General features: G+C 39.4%; 1 protein-coding gene and 1 long non-coding RNA gene across 16 annotated transcripts in view; one reads left to right on the top strand and one right to left on the bottom strand.

The window, feature by feature from the left end:
- CNOT2 (CCR4-NOT transcription complex subunit 2) overlaps window positions 1–7,892 on the bottom strand; it is a 139,642-nt gene extending 131,750 nt beyond the window's left edge. For 2 of the 13 annotated variants that reach the window (XM_059683628.1, XM_059683627.1), the window contains exon 1: window positions 7,453–7,892. In XM_059683628.1, the coding sequence (XP_059539611.1) occupies window positions 7,453–7,457 (5 nt within the window). In that variant the 5' untranslated portion in view covers window positions 7,458–7,892. The remainder of the gene's footprint in view (window positions 1–7,452) is intronic. The other 11 variants (XM_059683622.1, XM_059683619.1, XM_059683618.1 and 8 more) reach the window with 8 other exon arrangements.
- Window positions 7,893–7,936: 44 nt separating this feature from the next.
- LOC132227931 (uncharacterized) overlaps window positions 7,937–15,368 on the top strand; it is a 59,498-nt gene continuing 52,066 nt past the window's right edge. The window contains exons 1-2 of one of the 3 annotated variants that reach the window (XR_009451259.1): window positions 7,954–8,072; window positions 15,088–15,207. This is a non-coding gene — a long non-coding RNA (uncharacterized LOC132227931). Of the gene's footprint in view, window positions 8,073–15,087; window positions 15,208–15,368 lie in introns of all 3 variants that reach the window. The other 2 variants (XR_009451257.1, XR_009451258.1) reach the window with 2 other exon arrangements.

Below are 15,368 nucleotides of genomic sequence, written 5' to 3'. Positions count from 1 at the left end.
CTTTGTGAGATTATAGAGTGTAATTACACAAACCTGGATGGTATAGTCTAGTACAAACTTAGACTATATGGCATATAGCCTACTGTTCCTAGCCTACAAACCCGTATAGCACATTAATGTACAAAACAATGCAACATTAAATTAAACACAAGAGAAAATAATGCAATGAAAAGATGCAATAAACATGAGACTACTGCTGGCATAACATGGCACACTATTTTACAGCAAACTTTTTCTATAAGTAGAAAGAGTAACTCTAAAATAATGATAAAAAGTATAATACAGTAAATATACAAACCACTAACACAGTTATTATTAAGAATTTTGTATTGTACATACAGGGTTGGGGCAATAGGTTTCATGTAGTTGACTACATGGAAAAGTTTATTCTTGTATTACTTATTATATTATTTTCCATATGAACTGTAAACCTACTGTTGCTCACTGCTGTAGATGTATGTGCTATACTTTTATATGACTACCAGCATCACCATGTGATGTAATGTGCTGTGCTCCGAATTCAGGATTTGTGTGGGAATTTTTCAGTTTCATTATAATCTTACGGGACCACTGCTGCATATGCAGTCCATCATTGACCAAAATGACATAATGTAGCCTATGACTGTACATCAAATTTAAACACTTTGAAAACTGCTATCTCTGCTGCCAGGTTAAGTAGTTTTGCTATAGACTTCAAATAAAGTTTGGCTTGACATGTCTATGAGTCTATCTATAATTTCTCACAAATGTGTATAGATTAGAAAGGTTACAGCTCAATTTTTTCTAATCTGAAAACAGACATGCTCACATATAAAATTATAAAAACTCCACTCCTGAAGCACTACTCTGTGCATTAAATCAAGGCAAACCTCGAGGCATATATGCTCAGCACATAATCTTCCTGCAAAATAATTGGGCAATATGTAAATTTAGAAAATGTGGTATGAGTGTGATTACCTATTGTCATTACAACAGAATTATTACTTAAAGTTTTGGTGTTTCTTAATAAATTTTATATCTTTAAATATATGAACAGCTGATGTATTTTGCCAGAAAGTCAAGCTTTAAACAAAAATTTCCTACTACTCCTCTTTCAAACTCCTGTTATTATTTTAATTAAATTATTCTGAATCTGCAAGACGATGTTAAAACAAAAACAAACCTTCTACTTACACCGACATATAGAGTAGCATTGAGTGAAAAAGGTATTAGATGCTGAGTCCAGTCTAAGGATAAAATAGCCTCCTTCATTCCCAGTTATGAATTGTCATAGTAATCAAGGCAGCTTGACTGTCTGACCTTTATGTTAATGTTAAAATTTAACCTTATTTTGCCCTGGCCAGCCTGGCTCAGTGGTTAGCATGTCAGCCTGTGTAAAGGAGGGTCTTGGGTTCAATTACTGGTCAAGGGCACATACCTGAGTTACAGGTTCCATCCAGGCCCAGTCAACCAATTGACATGTCTCTCTCACATCTATATTTCTTTCTCTCACTTTCCTCTCTCTCCCTGCTTTCCCCCCTTTCTTCCACTCTCTTTAAAAAACAGTGGAAAAAAATATCCTCAAGGTGAGGATGAACAACACAAAACAAAAATAATAATGATTTAACTTTATTTTTAAAATTAACATCAAAATGACAACCATATAAAATTGAGATGAAGGAAAGTATTTTGCAAGCTGTAAATCATTTTTAAAATATTAAATACTAAAATTAAGCCAAAAGGAATCAGGTACTTTGAATGGCATGGTAAACTTATGGAATATTATTTGACCAATCTATGAAAGACTTTTACAAACCAAAAATTAAATACAAAATTGTATGTAGAAGTATTATAATTTACAATGTAAAAAGTTATACAAATACACACTCCTGCCAGATGACAGAAAACCAAATGTTCCTCTCCCAAATACAGTGTATTACATAATCAGTCATTACATTTTGTCCAGATGCTGAAACAAAATGCAGTTATGTTTCAACATCTAAATATACAAATTAAAAAACTGTGTATCGCCGAACCGGTTTGGCTCAGTGGATAGAGCATTGGCCTGCGGACTAAAGGGTCCCAGGTTCGATTCCGGTCAAGGGCATGTACCTGGGTTGCGGGCACATCCCCAGTGGGAGATGTGCAGGAGGCAGCTGATCGATGTCTCTCTCATCGATGTTTCTAACTCTCTATCTCTCTCCCTTCCTCTCTGTAAAAAAAAAATCAATAAAAAATATATTTAAAAACAAACAAACAAAAAACAAAAAACAAAAAACTGTGTATCAATTTTTTGGGGGGGAAAAAAAGCAGATCTACTCATTGTTACCTAAACTGCCAGGACACATAATTTTCTCTTGCTTATTTTATCATTCCTTGGCAAAGTAAAAATTTACTAAGTGTGCATTCTTATGTACTCTCACATCAGAAAAGATACTTCAATTTAGCAAAAGCGGAGAAAGGACTGGTGTCCTGAGTAATGAATCGAGTTCTATTTTAAAAAATATACCCTCTTGCCCTGGCTGGGTGGCTCAGTGGTTGAGCGTTATCACATACACCAAAAGGTTGTGGGTTCAATTCCCAGTCAGGACACATACCTAGGTTGCAGGTTCAATCCCTAGTTGGGGCGCATGTGGGAGGCCACTGACCAATGTGTTTCTCTCTCTCTCTCTCTCTCTCTCTCTCTCTCTTCTCTGTAAAATTAAAAAATTAAAAAATAATAATAAATACCCTCTCTGTATCTTTAGCAGTTTTTAGTAATTATAAAGTCTCTGAAAAATATATAAGCAAATAAAACAAAAAGCATGATTTTTAAAATCTAAGTTAAATGTTAACATCTCCTCTAGATACAACTGGGGGTCATTACCCTGTTTTGATTTCTGTATCTCAAAAAAAGGGAGGGAGGGATAAAACTGGTGTATAATCTCTTATTCAAACTCTTAAAGGCCAGGTTTATCTCGAACTGCAATTTCTCAGATTTTAGAAAGTTAAAATAGCATATATATTAAGCAATGGTAAATATATGTCACCATGTAACTATAAATACAAAATATCTCCTTCAACCAATGACTTTAGTGACCTTAGCCATACAAAATACAGTAAGATATATAGATCTAAACACTCTGCCAGAAGCACTTTATTACTAACATCCTTCCCTTAGTCCTGCACGCACTCTACACACATTTCTCTAAGAAGCTGGTTATCTCTTTTCCATAGATAATTTAGAAACAAAACGGTAAGGACTCAAAGAAGTGAAGGAATGCAGGATGGCCTTCTCCCATCCCCTTCCAACCAGTCTGATATGTAGATTGGGAAGCAGAGCACTCTGACAGCATTACGTGTCAAAGGACAATCTGGCACCTGTTCTGTTTACTGCATCTTTATCGATACCTACTAAGCACTGTGCACTAGAGAAAATACTAGAAATGTAAAGATAAACAGGACAAGTACTACCTCTTAGGTGCTTACAGTCCAGTGGAGGTTATAGTGGATAATGGGGTTGGACAGTAAATTACAATACAGTATGACATGTTCAATAAAAACTGTATGGGGGCCAGCTAAATTTTCATTAAGTGACACCAATACTTTAAACAATAAAAAATAAATTCACATGAATGTATAAAAAAGAAAGCGACACCTGAATAGAGTTTTGAAGAATAAGAAGTCTGTAAATCAACAGAGAAGAGATAGTAAAAATATCCCTCCCCCATACACACCTAAATACATTCACCTGAAAGAAAAAAAAAGAGAGGAACACTTTCATAGTAAGTTGCAAACATGTCCAAAATATCTAGTATATAAACAGACTTGGATCCTGAATCAAAGCATATATAACACATTAAAGTGTATTCAGAAAAGGGAAATTTTCTTTTCCCTCCTAGATAATTCATTTTGCATTTCCATATTATATAAGTTATGGGTCTTACAAAAAAAAATATTACAAACCATTTTATTAGTTCCAAATAAAGCATACCCCCAAGTGATATACCTGGAAATTTGCATCTGTATCAGAGAACAAGCTGTTAGAAATTATTTTTCTAGGTCATTCTTATAGACAAAGTAAATAAATGAACAACCACATCAGTGTGACTTGTCATACGAAAGGAGTCTTTAAAGTTTAAAAAAAGGAAGCCAAGTTAAAAAAGAAAACCCACAAAAAACTAAAGTAACAAGAAAAAATGTGTGTGTGTGTGTGTGTGTGTACTATTTAAATTGAAGAAAAGGTTCAATGAACAAAACCAAGGTAAAAAATGATAAAATAACTCTAAAAACTCAAAATCCTAATGTCTGTTCTATTACTTTTCAAAGACAGACTTTCTACGAGACATCAATTTTAGTATATAGCTCTTTTTAAAATATCTGGTCAAAGTCACACTGAAATTCATCTAAGTATCACAGGTAGAAATCATCCTTAGTAAGGACAGTCACCTGTATAATCAACCAGAATGACTCCTATCACAGTATTGGATCCCTTGACATCAATCTTGTATATAATTCTATTCAAACATTACAGTGTAACTCAGAGTAACTGTCTGTAAAACTGCCCTACCTGGTACCTTGATTTCTTTTGCTTCTTTGTATTACAAAATCCACTAGAAGTCTATGTAACAAATAAAATCTTATTTAGTAGTATCTTCTGCTAAGATTGTATCACTATTTGCATAAGTTGTCTTCACATGCTTATTTAAGCAAGCACATGGAAAGTTTGACTTTATGTAATCCTAATAGAATGAACTTTCTATACTTAAAAATTTTAAGACAAAGAGCAAAAAATTTGTTAACTTCCTTACTAGTCTGTTACACTCATTATTTCATATGCCTCCATGAAGCAAACCTACCTTTTCTTTATTTTTCTATAGTATCAGAAAATGTTATGAAGCAAATTTGTCACTAAAAAGGGAAATACTATAACTCCCCCAAAGATTGTGGGGAAAAAAAAATCTGTAAGTTTTTCCCCCCAAATACAAGTACTTTTAGTATCAATATCTATCTACTGAAGAGATAAAAACCAAAACTGGGTTAGAAGTACTTCTAGAAAAATCTACTCATAAATCTAAAGTATTTATTTACTTTTTGAATAAACAGAATTTTCAGGTTATAGCTAACTGTAAAGTAGCTCCCAAAAATAATAAAGTGAATTAAATATCCAAAGTTCTAAAGTATAAACATAGGTAATTAGTTCTCTTTGGGAGAACTAGTTTTATTTTATCTTCAAGATCAAGTACTTTTCAAATGAAAGAGTTATGTCACTCATATCTATAAATTTTGCCCTTGTTTTTCCACCATGTAAGTTTACTTTAAAAAGAAAGTATTATAGAAACTGAAAATGTTTTAAAGATTGTATTTGTTGCTTGGTTAAATATGAAGGCAATTCTCATTCCCCAAGAGTTATCATATTGGGTTACAGATAGCTCTACATAGTATACTTAGAATAAAAGGTTTCTGCCAACAAATGATAGCTACATTAATTCATTTTTATGGGTACAGCATTAATTAGGATGCAAAAAACTGTGAAAGGTTCTCAGCTCCTTTCTAATACACAAGGTATTCACAGAAGTCACTGCAATTCAAGCTCTCAGGAAAAAAAATGATAGAAAATGAACTTTAAAAATTAAACGAGGATCTTATGAAGTCAAGAAAGAAGTGCCGAAGTTTTGCCTTTTTTACAGTGAATTTTTCCTTCTGATTCAGTATTACAAAAGAACTACAAACTAGAGTTGTTCAACATAGAAAGCTTACTAAAGATCTTGGTCCATTTAGAAGTATTTCAATAAAAAGAGCTCAGAATGTAGACATCTAACCATTTTAAATATACATTTAACTGGTTCAGTCCACTGTGATTCTTAACCCTTTAAATATAGAAAAGTCATCCTCCGTAATTGCAGAAGAAATGTATTCATGGACATTTGGAAACAAATGTGGTCAAATAACAGGAAGTGTTCCCTAATAACTCAACATAAACATGTAAATACGTAAGTATTTTCAAATTTCTATGCCCCCCCCCCCACTTCCACTTACGTTGTTTCAAAGGGCAAACCAAAAGTTGCACTTATTCCAGAAGTCCTAATATCAAGCATGACAGAAAATGTGTTCAACTATGAGCTCAATTCAAGTACAGCCTCCCTCAGGAACAGATTTTAACTCAATACCGTCTACCACTTCACCAAGAATCTAAGGGTTCGTATCAGTGCATATTTTCTTATACTTATTAGAAACTGTCCTGAAGATTAAGAAAGGAAGTTTTATGACCAACAGTTTTATGAAAACGGAGAGGAAGAAGAAGAAGAAAAAAAAGTGTTGCATTCTGTCTTCTGGATGTTGCAGGCATCTCCTAGGACCCAAAGGAAGTTGATGCTTAGGCTCCTTCCGAGAGTGTGGTACCCGTATGTTAGGACTTTCACGGAGGTAACACCGCGCTCCCGGGGCCTGGAATCAATGCAAATTCTAAAGCCCCGGCAATGCTCTCCCTAAAGGAAACTTCAGCTTGCGTTCAGAAACGATCGCCAGTCACCGAGCGTCACCGGGCTTCTCGCCTCGGCGGACAACACAGCCTCGAACGAGAACGAGGAAGGCCGCCTTTAACTCCGCTCATTTCTTCCGTAAAACTTTTAAGTGAGACCGAAGCCAGCAAAAGGTGCGGAGGCCCCGACGGAAGTAGAAACCCGGGGCCGGCAACTTCCCAGACAGCAACGTCCCGGGTTCCTCCGCCAGCCCGGGACCCTCCGGACTCCGTCTCTACCGCACGGCGGGGGCTTCGGCCTCCGGGCGCGGCGGCAGAGGCGGCATCACAGCTGCACTCCTCCTTCCATCACCCGGGCCCTTCGGTATCCCGGAGCCTGCGGGCTCCCGAGACCCGTTAGTCCAATACCACCCATCTTACACACACACGCACACGCACACACAGACACACACACAAGTTGCAGGTGATGTGCGTGTACGGAGAGAATGTGAACAGCCCGGGGCCGCGGCAGCTCAGGGGAAGGCGGCAGCGCCGTCTAGAGCGGGCCCGGGCTCCCCGGCCAGCGCCGCCGCTGCCTCCTCTTCTTCCCCAGGAAGCAGCGCGGCGCAGGCTCCTCGCGCTGGCGGGAGCCCGTGAGACCCGCGTCGGAGGGAAAAGCCCAGCGCCCACCGAGGGGACCGGGCCTACGACCCAGAGCTGCTGCTGCTGCTGCAACGACCCAAGTACCGCGCCGCGACGCTTTACGTCCCATCCACCACCCTCCCCATACACACCCCCTCCCTCTCTCCCTCCCTCCACCGCCGCCACCCCCCCTCCCCGCCCGCTCTGCTCTCCCTCTCTCGATTGGAGCCGAGACAAAAGCAACGGGAAGCGGCGGGCCGGGACGCTGCCCGCGGACCCCAGGCGCGACCGGACCGGCCCCGAGGCATTCCCCCGCCTTGCGGGGGCCCCGAATCCGCCGCCCCAGCCGCGCGCCCCGCTGCCAGACTTCCGAAAATTTGCCAAAAACTCACCGCATGAATTTTCTTGTCCCGCGGATCCAAGATGGCGACGTATCCACCGCGGAGGCTGCTGGGAGCAAGACCTTTACCCTCTGACCCCCACCGTGACCCCCGTCGTTCCGGCTTCCCTTAGGCGGTGGCGGAAGGTGGGAGAGGCGATTGCCGACCGGACGAGGTTGGGGGCGGGTTGACCGCTTCCCGCGCGTTGGCCCGTGGCTGGGAGAGGCGCCTCACTCCGTCATCTCTGTCCGCAGCCTCCGCCACGTTTCCCTCCGACTCCCCGGGAGGCTCGTAGCTTCTGCGCGGCCGTTATAGCGAGCGGAGCCTGAGGCCGCTACAGTTCCCTTGGGGCGGGTTGGTTCCCCCGGGGCACGGGCCCTGGGTGCGCGGTGGGCCGCGGGGTCCCGGGCCGGGGAGTGGTGAGGTGGCGTGGGCCCGCCCTCCCCGGGCCGGGGAGCGTGTTTGTGTTTGTGTACGTGTGGACACCCCGCCCCGCGTCCTCCCGGAACGCCCCCTGGCCCGGCACCTGGCGCCCGCGGATCCCGGCCCCGCTTTCCTCCCGCAGCCCTGCAGCCTCCGCGGCCCGGGCGCGCCCTTCAGGGACCGCAGCGCGTCACCTCGCCTCCGGAGAAGTGAGTGCCCCTCTGCCCAGCCGCCGCGATTTTCTACTCACCACCCTTCCTGCCTTTTTTTTTTTAACTTGGTGGGAGGGAACATATTGGGGAGTAGGTTTTTAGAGCACTTTGGGGGGCACTCTCTCAGACTGTTGGATTTATAGTATTTTCTCTCGCCCCGAATGACTGGCTGCGCATATCAGTTGGAAATTATGGTGGCTTTGGTGGAAACTTCAGGAAAATGAAAAGTCTCTGCTTTCCAGAAAAATAATTGCCACTCAGTGAAATTAAATTTGTTTTCTTTGAAGTAATCAGTCTGTTCCCTTTTATATTGATAAACTCTTCCCTTTTTGTTACTAGTGGACATTTGGGGCTTGAAAAGACCCTCTACGCGAGTGTTTTGGGGTTGTGAAAATTGTTATTTCTATTTGAGTGATGGAATTTATTAATGTAAATTACGTGCAATTGATTCGGAATAAATAAAATTTCTAATTTTCTTATTTGTTTTTGTAAAATCAACTTTTTCTTCCAAAAAACTCACAGTAATCCAATTTAAAATACACCACTGAAGAGCAAAGGGTTATCTGTCGCTCCTAAATAACAAAAAATATATAAGCATAAAACAAAAGGTGTCTTTGTCCTGTTTACGGAATGCAGTGTATTTTGAACTATTACTAGATACTGTGTAAATTAAACTCCAAATGTTGATGTGGCCAGTGGAAAGTGTTTCACATGGTTATTCATTTCACTAAACATTCTGCTTCACCGTGTTTTTTATGTTAGGAAAGGTCGAGGAAGAACACTTCTTTATATTCTTCCCTACCTTTTCCCCAACAGTTCTGCCTGCCTTTTGAACTTTTCCTTCTGCTTTGTAAGATGGCATGTTAAAAAACTGAATACGCCTCTGAATGTCATACATACATGTATATAAGTACATGTATGTACATTTGTATTACTGAGCATTTTAATCTATTAATAAAAGTATAACTTGATATTTGGAATCATAAGTTAGAATAATAAAAATGAGATATGGTTTTATATATATATGTGTGTGTGTATCCTATATAATAAAGCCCTAATATGCAAATTGACTGAATTGCGGAACTACGGGTCGCTATGATGCGCACTGACCACCAGGGGGCAGATACTCAACACAGGAGCTGCCCCCGGTGGTCAGTGTGCTCCCACAGGGGGAGCGCTGCTCAGCCAGAAGCCAGGCTCATGCTGGTTAAGGCAGTGGCCGTGGCAGGTGCCTCTCTGGCCTCCACAGCAGTGCTAAAGACCCCTGGGGGATGTCTGACTGCCAGCTGCGGGGAGTGGGCCTAAGCCCGCAGGCGGACATCCCCTGTGGGGTCCCGGACTGAGAGAGTGCAGGCTGGGCTGAGGAGCCCTCCCCTCCCCCCTCCCCAGTGCATGACATTCATGCACTGGGCCTCTAGTACAGATATATTTATACAGTTGCACCAAGTATTATCACTTTATCCATTAGTTTGCTTATATAGAGGACTTTGTTAAGACCAAAAGATGGACCTTATTGTTAACATCCCCATATTTACTCAAAACATGTTTTAAATAGCATAAAAGTTGGTAAAATTGGAGAAATCACTTCCAGAAAGGGACAGGTCTAATTTGACGGTTTTGTTAGCTTGGATATTTTACTGGAAGACATAAGACATTTTCATGGTAAATGTGTAGGGTAGGAGCACTAGGAAAAAATGCACTGACACTGTTTCTTTCTTGAGAAAACTTTAGGATAAATTTAAGTCTTGTTGAACAAGTTTTAAATTATCCTATTACTAGTGTCTAATCTGTTAATTTGTAAAACTTGTTGAATGCCTACTATAGAGGTTGGTCCTAGGTATTAAATGAGCTAACATTTGTTAAGAGCTATGTTCATAGTTTTCTAGTAAGCACTGTAAATAGAATATTTTTTAAAATTGTCCTATTGCATCAAAAAGTCCATTTTTATTACTAATATTGATCAAATTTATCCATTTTGTAGATAAGTGGTGTTTTTAACTATTCACTTTGATGGCTTTTACTGAAAAACAGTCCACACCTTGTATGTGTTTTGTGTGTTGAAATGTGTGTAGGTAAATTTCTTGCATACCTTATGGAAAAATTACTGGTTTAAAGTGAGGGAAAAAAATCCTCACTAGGGGAAGAAAATGAGTTTGTAAATAACTAGTTATAGGAAAGGGAGTCCTCACATTTTTGAAAGATGTAGACAGTACTGAAAATCTTACCATGGTAAGGGGTAAAAAGGGTAGGTATCTCAAATTTAACAAGTACTTCATTGTCTTCTGTGGCTCGGTTGTCATCCCATGCACAGGGGGTTGCGAGCTTGATTCCCTGTCCAGGTTTCAGGCTCAATCCCCAGGAGGGAGGCAGCCGATTGATGTATCTCAATGTTTCTCTCTCATGGATGTTTCTCTCTATCCTTCTCCTTTCCTCTCTCTAAAAATGAATAAAAACATTTGGATTCAAACTGCCCTTACATAAACAATACTACCAACAGTCCACTCACTTGTTCAGGCATAAAACTAGGAATATTATTTGATTCCTCACCTCAACTGATCATCCAGTACCATCAGCTCTTCCTTGTATGTATTTACATTCAGCCACTTCTCATCACCTCTCATGCCACCATCCTGTCCAAGACACTACATCTCTTAAAGAGCAATATCCACATTATCTGCTTCCACTTTTCCCTGTGCCCCTTCAAACCATCTCTACATACCTGCTAGAGTGATCATTTTAAAAAGCTCAGGAGGCTATGGTACTTCCTTATTTTAACCTCCAATGGCTACCCTTAGAATAAAATTCATTTTCCTTACCATGGCCTTTAAAACTGTATAATCTGGCTTCTGCCTACCTCTCCAACTTCATCTTGCTCTCACCCTTCCTTTCTGTCTCTGTCACGTATCGGGCTTTTTCCAGTCTATAGCAGAGACTGTTGGTTGTCCCCTAAAATTTTTCTGATTTTTTTCATAGTAATAGACATGGGCACGTGGCTATCCAGAATAAAGACTCTATTTCCAGCCTCCCTACAGCCATGTGGTAGTTCTGGCCAATAAGCAGGTATGTCATATTCAAAGACAGCTCTTACACAACTTCAGTCCTTTGCTGCTTTTCCTTTTATATCCTGCACCCTGGACTACAGGTGTGAAGCATTTAACTCTAGCTGCCAGTTTGGGCCAGGTGCAGGTTCCCACATCATAAGGATGGCAAAACCTTAAGCTGGCGGAAACCTGAGGCCTTGAGACCCTTGTGGAGTACCATACCAACCCTATACTCCTTATATTAATTTTGACAGAAAGAAAAAAGTAAACTGTCAGTAAAGCTACAATTTAGGGTCTCTCGTACTCAGTTCAACTTAACTGATACTCCATAGGACCTTTGTACTTACTGTTTATTTCTGCCTGAGATATGCTTTCTCTATGTCTTATGGCTAACTCATTCTCATTCTTCAGGTCTTAACTCAGATATTATCTCTCACACTCTTCCTTGGCCACCGTATCTAAAGTAGCTCCTTTTTTCACTTATTTTCTCGCACATGACCCTCTATTTTAATAGCATTTTTAATTTGTCATCATCTCTTTATTGTTTCCCTTCGCCCTACTAAAAATGTAAGTTTTATGAGAGCAGGGACTACATTTGTTTTATTCACTGCTTTATCCCCCACACATGGTAAGACGTTAGGTAAGTACTGTTGAATGTATGAGACTGGGAGTAAATGAGCTGTTGAATGAATGAAATAGATCCTTATCCAATATATTAGGTAAACTGTTTTAAAGTTAATATGTTGAAAGGTTTTCTTCAACACATGTGAAATTCAAGCTACGAAACAACTAGGAAGAATAGTGCTAAACTAATAGAATAAGCCAAGCTTCCAGCCCTTGATAATGGAAATATGTACCTTTTCCTGGGAAACCTATAAGGTTATTGCAGGGGGCCAGGAAAAAGCATAATCGGCGAGAGAGTAGCAAATCAGGAAGAGCACTACAAAATATCTTCTGCAGAAACACCCACAAAATAGCATTCTGGTTTGTTATATAACTTGCTGGACCTCAGATTCTTCAGCTAAAACATATGAATCTTAAGCTTTGAATAGTAATCTAAAAGTTTAATAGTAAGTTAGACTTATGAGTGATGTAACATGTTACACATTAATTTGGTCTTCAGGTGTTATTTTAATAAGTGATTAAATCTTGATACTGGTAAGGGTTCAGAGAAACGCTTTCTTATACTACTGAGAGTATTAATTGGCAAATTTCTAGAGTATAGCTTAACAATATGTATCAAAAGCCTTGAGCATATGCATTTGACAGGTCAATTACTCTAAAGGAAATGTAGCATAAGGATATGTGTAACAATTTTATTGCAAAAGTGTTCATTACTGCATTGTTTACTAGAATATTGGTTAAATAAGCTACATCCATACAGCAGAACCGTATTCAGTTTCTAAAAACAATGGAGGAAATTTTATCAATAGATACATTAAGTGTGAAGAAAGCTTTAAAATATAACTCCAATTTTGTAAAAATTTATAAGTTCACAAAGGACTAACTGGATATGTACAAGATTTTTAAAAGTGACTTTTACAGTTATTTTTATTTCATTTCATAGTTTTAAATTTTTTTCATAGAAAAATTTTTTTACAATGCTAATTAAAAGGCTGGCTGTCTTTAGCCCAGCCAATGTGGCTCGGTGGTTGAATGTTGACCCATGAACAAAGAGGTCACCGATCCGATTTCTGGTCAGGGCACATGCCTGGGTTGCAGGCTCCATCCCCGGTTTGGGGGGTGCATGAGGCTGCTGATAGATGTTTCTCTCTCATACATGTTTCTATTTCTATCCCTTTTCCTTCCTCTCTCTCTCTAAAATCAATAAAAACTTTTTTAAAGGCTATCTTTATATTTAAATAAGTAAGTGCATAATTTGGGGAAATAGTACCACTACTAAATTGCCAAGCCTGATATCTTCTACCTTTTCTTCCCTACACAACTATTACCAGATCTTGCATATTTTACCTTCTAAATATGTCTAGGATCCAGCCTTACCTCTCCCATTTTTTAGCCATTCTCTTAATCATTCACTCATAATCTCTTATCTGAACTTTTAAAAGAGATTATTTAACTGGTCTTTCTTTATTAAGTTTTACCTCTCTCCTGTCTTCCAAACGACCACCAATTTCTATGGTGCACATCTTTGGAGACTTCCCAAAGGTGGAAGTAAGATTGTAACTCTGAGACTATCATAAAAGGCATTGGGACTTCCTTATGCATACTCTCTTGAATCACTGAGAGATGCCAGCTATCATGTCATAGGACATTCAGGCAGCCTATAGAGAAGCCTATGTGCCAAGGAAATGAAATCTAACAACCAATAAGGAACTAAAACTTGCCGACAACCACATGAGTGTTTAGAAACAAATCCTTTGACCCCCTTGAGATGACTCCAGCCCAGCCAACAGCTTAACTAACCTCATAAGAGACCCTGAACCAAAACCACCTAGCTATCCACTTCCTGAATCTGAGATATTTGTTGTTTTAAGCTGCTGTGTTTGGGTTAATTTGTTATGCAGCAGTAGATAACTAATACATCTTCCTTCAGGATTCATCTTTTGTGAAATTTTTCTGAACCCATTTTTTTTTTCCACTTAGGCTACTTACAGAATTGGGTTTTGCCTTGCTATACAAGGAGCTTCTTAAGGGCAAGAACTATCTCATTTTCCCTAAATGTTTATACATCAACAGGTGTTTTTAGCACTTACATGCTCAGCATCATACTAAAGAGTTAGCAGTGACATGATTTGATTTAAAAATGTAATTAGTAAGTAACACTTAAGACTTACTATGTATCAGGCACTATTTTAGTCATTTTACCTATATTAACTCATGAAATTCTTATTTCTACTTTATGTGCTCTGTGGTACAGAGTAAATTCTCTGCTAGATTAGAAAAGGGAAGTGAGAGGGGACTGGTGTTGTTAGGGATAACTTCACTAACTGGCTGTTTAGGTTCAATGTTAAATGACAGTTTGCATAGATGTGCATGAGAGGAAGGGGACGTTTTCAGTGGGGGCATAACACGAACAAAGGCAGCTGGGAATATCATAACAAAGTACCACTGATTGGGTGGCTTAAACAAATTTATTTCCTCACAGTTTGCAAGCTACTAGTCCAAAACAGGGTTGTTTTCTTCCAAGAGCCTCTGTCCTTGGCTTGTAGTTGGCTTTTTATGTTCACATGGTGTTCTCTCTATATTCAAGTCTGTCTCCGAATTTCCCCTTTTTATAAGAACACCAGTCATATTGAGTTACAGCCTACCCATATGACCTATTTAATCTTAACTACCCTTTTAAAGGTCCTATCTCTAAATAAAGTACAGTGGGGCCTTGACTTAGGAGTTTAATTCGTTCTGAGACCGAGCTCGTTAAGGAGCTCGTTAACTCAAATTACTCTATCAACTCAATGCAAAAAAATCGGCCGAGAGACAGCTGGTATCTCAAAAAACACATTAGTCGGAACACTCATAAGTCAAGGCCCCACTGTACTGGAGGTTAGAACATAAATTTTGGAGCAATACAAGTCAGCCAACTTGGAAGCAGAAATGAGTAAGGGCCAGTGACTAAAACCCCAGCCTAAGGTAAGTAGAGGGGGCTAGTGGAATTTATCTTAGAATCAGGTGGCACAATTTTAGATTATTTTAAATGCCAGGCAGAAGAGTTGAAATGGATGGCTTTTGCTAAGTCACTGCTAATCAGTTCATTCCAAGGTTTAGTCAGCACCAAAAAGGAAAAAGAAAATAAGTTAAATAGAATCATTTATTGTATATTTCTTCATATCTACTTAAAATTTTTTTTCTAATCCTCACCCAAGGATATGTTTTTATTGATTTTTAGAGAGAGGGGAAGAAAGAGGGAGAAAAAGAGAGAGAAACATCGATGTGAGAGAGAAACATCATTCGGTTGCCTTCCGTATGCACCCACATGGGATTGAATCTGAAACCTAGGTATGTGCCCTAACCAGGAATTGAACCCAAGACCTTTCCGGGAATGGGACAACAAACACTTCAGCCAACTGAACCGTACCGGCCAGGGCTTCAGATCCACTTTTATGACTTGACATTGTCATTCTGAACTTTCCAAGGTAATTACTTTTAATTATCTATGAGTCATCTCAAAATTAATGTCTTTTTACCCATTCAAATCAATTTCATACAATAAAAAAAGTTCTTTTTTCCCCACATCATGCAAAAAAATCAACAAAATGTTTCCATGATTAAGCTGTTTTTTAATAAAAACACCAAT

Source organism: Myotis daubentonii, chromosome 2, assembly GCF_963259705.1.
Source record: "Myotis daubentonii chromosome 2, mMyoDau2.1, whole genome shotgun sequence".
Classification (NCBI taxonomy): Eukaryota; Metazoa; Chordata; class Mammalia; order Chiroptera; family Vespertilionidae; genus Myotis; species Myotis daubentonii.
The sequence above is the reverse complement of the archived record's forward strand: the minus strand, read 5'-3'. Positions and strand labels throughout refer to the sequence as shown.